The following is an 8,466-nucleotide window of genomic DNA, read 5'->3' on the forward strand; positions in this document are numbered from 1 at the left end:
CAGCTCTGGAAAAATAGTGAAAACATATCTATTCATCTATGCAAACTGCCAAAACATTGTATTGTCTTAATGGAATAAAATACAGGCCTATATTGGTGTTCAGGGTGTTCAGAATGCAGTCAGCTGCCAGGTAGAAATGAAGAAAATGTAGAGAGAGGGAGAGAGAGAGAGATAGAGATGGAGAGAAAAATGTGGGAGACAAAAAAGCCAGAGGGGAAAATATCCGAGGTAGAAATGTTAGAGATGATAAAGACAGATGAAGGATAGTTTGAAATGGAATATGAATATCAGTCAAATAACGACATCTCATTCTAGCATTCAACCCTTTGACATCATTATTTTCTTCTTACACCTATATTGTCGGCGTTTTACGTCTGACTTATTTATTTTTAAACTCTATATAATCATAATATATATGTATGTATGTACATGTATATGTATATATATATATACATACATATATATATATATATATATAATATATATATATGTGTGTGTGTGTGTGTGTGTGTTTGTATATATATATACATACATACATATGCACACACATACACACACACACACATAATGCGAGTCCTTTGACCTCTGGCACTAATTCATATGTACTTTCAAGGCTATTAGAAGGTTCGAGAGTCACGAGAGTCTTATTCCCTTTGACCCCATTATTTGATGCCGTCACTCAAAAAGAGGCCTATTTGAAATGTGCCCTAATAGTGAATCTACCCTGCAGGTAGGATGACATATAGGATTCAGTATCTCACTTCATAATGACCAGCCACTCATTATAGGGAACTATGTTTGTATGATGGTTCACCTTCCCAATACTTTTAGCGTAGATATTGGTAAAGATGTACACGGGGATAGAAATTGCACAAATAATGCTGAAATACTTGACTCAAAATTAACTAACTGGACATTATCTGTACAAAGGATCATAATTCATGACATACGAATTCATAAAGAGCTATTCTTGAAAATTACGGGCCTACCATATATCAGGAAAAGGTCTAAGATCGGCATTCCAGGAGGGTACATAAAACATTTTCACAGCATAGGTCATACGGGTCAGATTTACAGTTTTGTGCATATTTTTTGGACAGGATTGACTTTTGTGTAGGCCCTATGCATTATCATTAGGTGAAGTTTCATTTCATTCATCAAACAAAATATAATATTGATATCCATCAATTTGTTAGCGTTTCAATGAATCTTCAGATTGCTCAGAGAGATGACAAGGCATCAAACGCCAAGATTGTTTCAAAGGGACCAATACACTAGTGGAATTCTTTTGAACATCCATAGCAGTGGCGGGTCCAGAGGGGGCGCACGAAGCGCGCGACCCCTCTTTTTTTTTTACTTTTTTTTAAACAAAAGAAATAGGAAGAAACAAATGGGGGGGGGGGGAGCATGCGCCTCCCCTTTAATTTTGCAAAGTTGCCTCCTCTTTACGGAATTCTTAGATCAGCCCCTGCATAGGAAATTATACTTACCTATGCCTATAGCTATACTGTTGAAATTCGGGATCTCTGTAACCTCCGGTGGTATTTTTCACATAACCAAGGGCAGTGGTCCGCCCTCCGCGAAAAGGATGCACCTGCCGCATCGTATAATGTAGATAGCAGCAGTATAACGCCCTAATTTTGCGGTGTACTTTTCCTAGCTAAGCAGTTTCCGAATTACAAGTATGTTTAACCTTTGTTTCCTTACTTATTCTATTATTTGATGATGTAACTTGACAAGTACATTGGTTTGTGTGTGTGAGTATGTGTTTTTATCATTGTTTCATTAGGGCCAACGTATTAGTTTTGGCGGGGTAAATTTTTACCAATATGAAACGTTGATTAGCAGGTGGTTGAGCTAAATTGTTGGTTTCATGTAACATCTATTGTATAGTATGCTCATTTTATGTTGTTTTTCCCCCTATATTTATACGTGATTTCTATTTTCAAGTTGGTAATTAGCAGAGACTCCAACCCAAAGCACCTTCTGATCTGGAGATTCTCCCGCCTGAAACCCCTAGCAAACGGGAGACTCCAAGTTGATGTGTGCGAAGCACGAAGTTCCCAGGGTTCTAGATGCTCTCTGGTGCTATGTAAGGCTTATTTTTTGCAACATAAAATAGCAGGGGTGTATCCAGGATTTTTTCTGGGGGGGTCGTAATCACAATTTTTGGACCTTTTGCGAGGGAGCGGACCGACCGAGGGGGGGGGGGGGAGGGTGTGGGAGGGGGGTGTCCCCCCTCCCACGGTAGGGAGTTTTTGAATTTTATATCTTAAAATGGGATCATTTGGTGCATACAAAAGTGACTTTTTCGGCATACTTAGAAAAGAACCCATTTATGTTAAAACTGGTGATAAAACCTGAGTTGGTCCAGGGGTGATGTAGCCAGGATTTTTTCTTGGGGGTCGTAATCACAATTTTTGAACCTTTACCTTTGCGAGGGAGCGGAGCGACCAAGCGGGGGATGGTGTGGGAGGGGGGTGTCCCCCCTCCCACGGTGGGGAGTTTTGAATTTTATATCTTAAAATGGGGCCATCTGGTGCATACAAAAGTGACTTTTTTGGCATACTTAGAAAAACTCATTTATGTTAAAACTGGTGATAAAACCTGAGTTGGTCACTTTCAAGTTTGTCAATCGGTAAGTTGAAAACTGCATTTAAAAAAAGTTGCTGACTAGCTACACCTTCCTATTAAATCCTAGAGTATATAGTAAAAAGTTTTGCGGACCATTTAATACAAGTATTCCAGAGTTGACGATACTCCCAGAGCTAGTCAATCCTGCCTAACTTTGCCTCCAAACGTAGTAAGAAAGTAGAATATGCACTTCAATCTCAATCCAAAAGGACAGGAGTTGAAAACATGAGTATTATAACATTCTCCTTACAGGACAATATAGGTTAGGCCATAATTCAAACGGCCGCGGTTGTCATAGGGTAATTCGCGGGTAATAAGGCCGGCTGTAAGTGTGTAGTCTAGGCAACTAGTTTGATGAGTTGCTGATGGGAGACAGGAAAATCAATAAACATGGCAGTGCGGCTTAAGCCTATAATTAGAAGAAATAAGTTATGGCAGATTAAAACTAAGTTACGAAATTTACGACGTTTTTGACAATTTGCTAGAACACCACCTGGTCACTTTTTTCCCCTGTTGTATACAGGGTAAAAAGCCCTCGAAAAACATAAATGTCTGACACAAAAAGTGGACCTTTTGAAAATTTTGGGGGGGGGGGTCGTACGACCCTCCCGACCCCCCCTTGCATACACCCATGAATAGCAATAAGTAAGAAATCCTTTCGAACGGGAGACACAGAGCCAGGGCGGGAGAAATTAAATCTCAAACGGGAGAACGGGAGATTTTGCAAAAATGCGTTTTCGGCGGGAGATCTCCCGTCGAAAACGGGAGATAAGTCTCTGAATTAGTCTGATAAATTGATTACCGGAGCTCGCACGCAAGGCCGGTTGTTTGCAGAGCCCACCGTGGTAGAGCCCCGCCTACACTACCAAGCCGAGCTGCACAGGTACCTGGGGATCGTGCGCGGAGGAGCTGGTGGATCTGGGATCGGGAGACGTTGGAGGAGAGCGAGCATGCATCACACCTTCATTCGTACGTAGTCAACTGTTACTCGTGCACGGTGATTGGCCACAAAGTTAGCGGCAGAAACGCCTGAGCCTCTTCGTAAATTTGGTAGATAACGAGGTAATTCCTTCTTTGTACAAGATAACAGTTGTAGCAGACGTGTTGGACTATTGAAACTGTGTTTCCTTACCCAGAAACCTTCACGTTCATAGTCGTTTAACACGTGACATTGGTACAAGAGGACAAGGGCCTGATATGTAGCCCCATATATAGATCTTTGTGTTTGTGAAATTAGAATACTCTTAAAGAATCGACCTTCTAATTGGCAATTGTGTAGTGCAAAATTGCCGAATAATTTACTTGATATTGTTTAATGTTACTCCAGTATCGCGGTCGTATAATCTTTAATAGCCGTTCTAATAATTATAATATGGGCCAGGCTGGCTAGGGCCGGCCGTTAGGATGTGAAGAGAAAAGTCATAGTCTAATAAAAAAGACAAAAAAGAGAATATTTCCGCAGTCAAGTCTGTCTGGCTTCAACTTAAGTTCAAGTTCATGTGCTCTCTCGACTTGGAGGGGAGGGGTGGTGGAGCCAGGGCTGCACCTTAACCGCACCTGATTATGTGAGATTTTTCTCTGGTCATGAAATCAATCAAGTGTGACTTCAGAATAAACAGTTTTGTCTAAATCAATTGACATTTTTTGGGGGTAGGGGGGTGGGGTTGAGATTATGGGGGGGGGGGGAGGGGGGAGGTCATTGGTCTGTATGTTTTTGGCACCAACTGGAATTGTGTATCAAGTCTTTTCTATGTATCAATATGGTCTATTTTTATAAGCTTTCCTTGTGCCACCTGTTATGTAATTTTCCACAGCTTCTGGCAGATCGGTTTGAAGGGTGCACAATGATGACGGGATCTTACAAGCTTTGGGGTGCCCTGGTGTTGCTGCGTTTTGTCTGGTGCCTCTGGCCACAGATGGGCTATGTCGACCCAGCTGAATTTTTTGAAGGAACCAACACTCTAGCAGGTGAGTGGCATTGCAGTTCCGTGTTTTTGCAAAGTTCACACGACTGAGTGAGCACCAAAAAATACAGAATGCAAAATATTTCCCACTATGGGGTCTAGGTGTTTTGTAAATAAATGCAAAAAAGCTTTCATCTGCAAAAAAGGATAAACAAGCGTGAATTGGTGTTTGATGAAATTGCCCTAGCATGAAAAATAAATCAAGCAAAGTTCCCACATTTACATTATCCAGATGCTCATTTCACCTTTATATTTTATTCCATTACACACAGGACATCTTGAGATGAGTGCCGGGAAGGAATGTCATGTCTGTTTTCTTCAAAATATACCTGGTTATTCTAGTTTTGATATTATTTCTAGGCACTGACAGTCTTGACTAATGACAAGAGTCGTTGTTGCAGTGGCTGGAGAGTTTTATAATCACTGTGGTCAGCTTATGTTGGAAAGGGAAGCTCTGTGTAACAATTCATGGCAAAGATTGGATACTAGGAGATCCATATGTTGTTTTATGTGGGGTTTTTTGTACTTATTGGATATTTCAGATTACTCAAGATTTAATCAATATGATATACGGGTCAAACACTTCAACCTTGATCTTTGTACTCCCTCCAACAACGATATTCATACGGGTCAAACACTTCAACTTGATCTTTATACTCCCCCCCCCCCCCCCAACAACAACAACAAAACAAAACAACAACAAACAAAAAAATACACACACAAATCAATTGATGAAAACTATGCTTATGGAAGATAGTGTCCAAGTGAAAAGGTCATTATCATCAGTTTTGGTTTGGCTTCAGGGTTTTATATGCTCCTGATTGATAAGCAAGATTATAAATCATTAATTCCGTGACCTTTTTTTTTTCTCATTTCTGTCTGCATTTGTTTTCTGTCTTTGCTATTCAGCTCGAATATTTGGGTTTGACGGTCCTCCAGCTTCTGGCTATGAGGAAAGTAAGCCTCAAACCACGATATTCTTCCCATACATCACGGCGGGACTGGGTTTCCACCTTCTCAAAGGACTGAGTGGACTTGGTCTAGTGCAGATCACAGCACACAGTCTCGTCATTGCACCACGCGTGATGATGGCAGTAGTGTCTCTCGTAAGCGATGCCTGTCTCTACAAAACATGCCAGATCCTAGACCTCGACGCAGCGACTTGCCTGACTGTCTTTGGGAGCTCTTTCGTGACACTCGTCTTCCTCACCCGCAACATGACCCACGTCATCAGTGTGTCCACGTTCGCCCTGTTGCTGCTGCTGGTTATTGACTCGCGCAGGAGCCAATTTGTGCGTAGGACAGACGGCAACGCGCAAGGAAAGGAAGCCCCCGTGCAGAATCCTAATCATGGTTTCTGGCTAGGCGTGTTCATTCTGGAAGGCACGTTTAATCATCCATCTTTCTTCATATTCGCACTCATTCCTTTGGTGTTCTGGCTGACCGGCTCAGCATCACAGTTTGGAGTGACGGCGCTGCACACTATCCTCTCAAACATCGTCTCCTTGCTGCCAGGAGTCATTACCATGGCAACCTTCCTTTTGCTGATGGACTCCGTTTTCTATGGAAGCCTTGATGCAGAGATCCTCTTTGACCACCAGCTGTTGCTTAAAAATCTCAATATTGATCTGTTTAACAACTTGACTGTGGCCCCCTTCAATTTTTTAAAACTCAACTTCTTTGATGCTGCCATTGAGATCAAACCAAAGACAACACACCTGCTGTTTAACCTGCCTCTGCTCTTCTTCCCCCTCATGCTAAGTTTTCTGTCTGAAGTGTACCAGGTGTACAGCGGGCAAGAAAGTGAGGACAGAGACTCAATAACGTCCTCAACAAGTCGAGCATTTCTAGTTCTTTCATTCACAACCCCTCTCCTTGTGTTCTCACTATTCCCTATCCAGGATCCAAAGCTTCTGTTGCCTCTACTGATACCATTAGTTCTCCTCTATGCAAATTATGTTGTCTTTCCTGTTACTGGTATGCCCAATGTCCCATGGATTGTGTGGAACGCTCTTTTTAGTGTGGTGTTTGGCTGCATGCTCCAGGGTGGCGTTGTACCAGCCCTAGGAGAAATCCGATCCATGGTAACAGCACCGGTAGGGCAGCATCCTTCCTCCTATTACTTTGTCTTCTACCACACCCCTCCTCCTCCCCAATACCTCCTGGCTATGCAAGGGGGCATGGACATAACTGGTGACAGCGCAGCCGCAAATTTGACGCACCGGTTTGAAATCCTTGACATGGGGGATGCGGGTCGCACCACGCTTCATCAGACCATCAACAAGCTCATCAGTGACACTGCCACGCCAGTGGAAGCACCATTCAAGAAGGAGGTGTATGTGTTTGCCCCAGCATCCCACGATGTGCTATTCTGTCGGATCAATATCAAGTTCACGTACCGATTCGCAAAGGCGTTCGGCCCGCACGTCAGCTTGGACAGTCCTCCTCACCTGTTTCCAGACTACTCCTGCAGTGCCGAGAAGCACCGGAGTTACAGGAACATGAGTCTGCGGGAGCGCATCCCGGCTCTCTTTTCTCTCAACATGTACCGCGTAGATGTAGTGCGCCACGTTTCTGGACAGGAGGCAGTTGCATTCCAAGAGGCTCAAAAGAAGGCCAGGCCTTCCTTTAATCAGTGATGTCCTTTCCCTTTTTCCTTCCTCTTTTTTTTTTCTTCCATATTGGTAGCCTTTTTAGTTTGACTTCGGAATTGTAAAGGGTATCATTGTAACTTTTGGCAGAGAACTACCTCAGATGTGACATTATCCAGGGAGGTGTTACAAAGATGGAGTGGCAACTCTTCATAATTCATGCAAACACATGTTTGGGTTCAAGGCGTTACAATGAGATGTCTAGCATTCCACTCCGCTTTGAAGTAATGCTCGGCACCTCTCTAGTTGCAAGACAAAGTTCGGAGACAAAGAACGCATTTCACCTTTCGTTGAATTACAAGCTTTATTTCACAGTAAAATTTTAAATGAAATACCCGAATTGATTTAGAATAATTTAGGAAAGAATTCAATATTATAAACATGTGTTTCTAGTTTCTTCGTAATGCGCAAATCAAAATGAAATGAAAATTAGGCCCTCTTAAAAACCTGATATTTTTTTATAATGCGCACATTTCCGCATGTTAGTTTTCTATCTTTTATTCTGGGATATTTTGATCTTTCAAATGAAGTACTCCGCTAAAGCGTGTTCCAGCGTGCTTTTAAACTATTTGCTGTTAAATTTGTCAGTTTTACACTGCATTTTGATTCGTTGCTCCAATTCAAGGTACACAAATTCATTGTTGCAATCACATTGAAAGAGAGAGCGAATTGCAGTTGGGTCAAGTATTTCTAGATGTGAGAGCGCTAGTCCCGATTATTGATGCTCTCTTTTGTCAAAGCACATGGGTAACACCTGTAGTTGAACGCATAACTTCTCGGCGGTGCCGCGCATGACTTCAAAGGAGAGCAGTAGTTGTCTCTCCTTCTCTAGCACCTCCCTGCATTATCTTAGTTGAGGAGAATTTTAGTTTCTCTCCCCCCCCCTTCAAAAAAATAAATGAATAAAAAGAGAGAGAAAAAAACATCCACTGGCCTCATCATCTTCCATGACAATCACTTCAGCAAGGCTTATGCTTATGTTAAAAATTGAGTGTTTCTGGAACTGCCTCGATGTAAATCAGTAATTTTTAGTAAGGCAAGGCAAGTGAGGTTTATTAAAAAAAAATAAAAAATACCATGGATCTGAAATAAGACACGGGAGCTTTCATTTTGAAATTGAAGCAAGTTAAAAGTGGCTGAAATCTATGGAAATACAGTGCATTCCCGTTTGAACACGGTTATACCGAAATTCCGGTTACAACAAAATAAGAATTCAG

At 42.0% G+C, this 8,466-nt stretch overlaps 1 protein-coding gene across 1 annotated transcript; it reads left to right on the forward strand.

The window, feature by feature from the left end:
* The first annotated feature begins 3,600 nt into the window (after positions 1–3,600).
* On the forward strand, positions 3,601–7,237 carry LOC139725567 (GPI mannosyltransferase 4-like). The gene is made up of 3 exons (XM_071636656.1): positions 3,601–3,696; positions 4,449–4,602; positions 5,508–7,237. Exons 2-3 carry the CDS (start codon positions 4,479–4,481, stop codon positions 7,235–7,237), a joined length of 1,854 nt encoding a protein of 617 aa, XP_071492757.1. The 5' UTR covers positions 3,601–3,696; positions 4,449–4,478.
* The last annotated feature ends 1,229 nt before the right edge of the window (positions 7,238–8,466 follow it).

The sequence above is a fragment of the Diadema antillarum genome, unplaced genomic scaffold (assembly GCF_040938485.1).
Source record: "Diadema antillarum isolate AM-2024a unplaced genomic scaffold, OU_Dant_1.0 seq00000049_RagTag, whole genome shotgun sequence".
NCBI lineage: Eukaryota > Metazoa > Echinodermata > Echinoidea > Diadematoida > Diadematidae > Diadema > Diadema antillarum.

Excerpts from the sequence above, each read along its gene's own strand:
- LOC139725567 (XM_071636656.1), top strand. The coding sequence starts at position 4,479 with ATGATGACGGGATCTTACAAGCTTTGGGGTGCCCTGGTGTTGCTGCGT. Across the intron at positions 4,603-5,507 it reads AGGAACCAACACTCTAGCAG|CTCGAATATTTGGGTTTGAC; the intron begins GTGAGTGGCATT and ends TTTGCTATTCAG.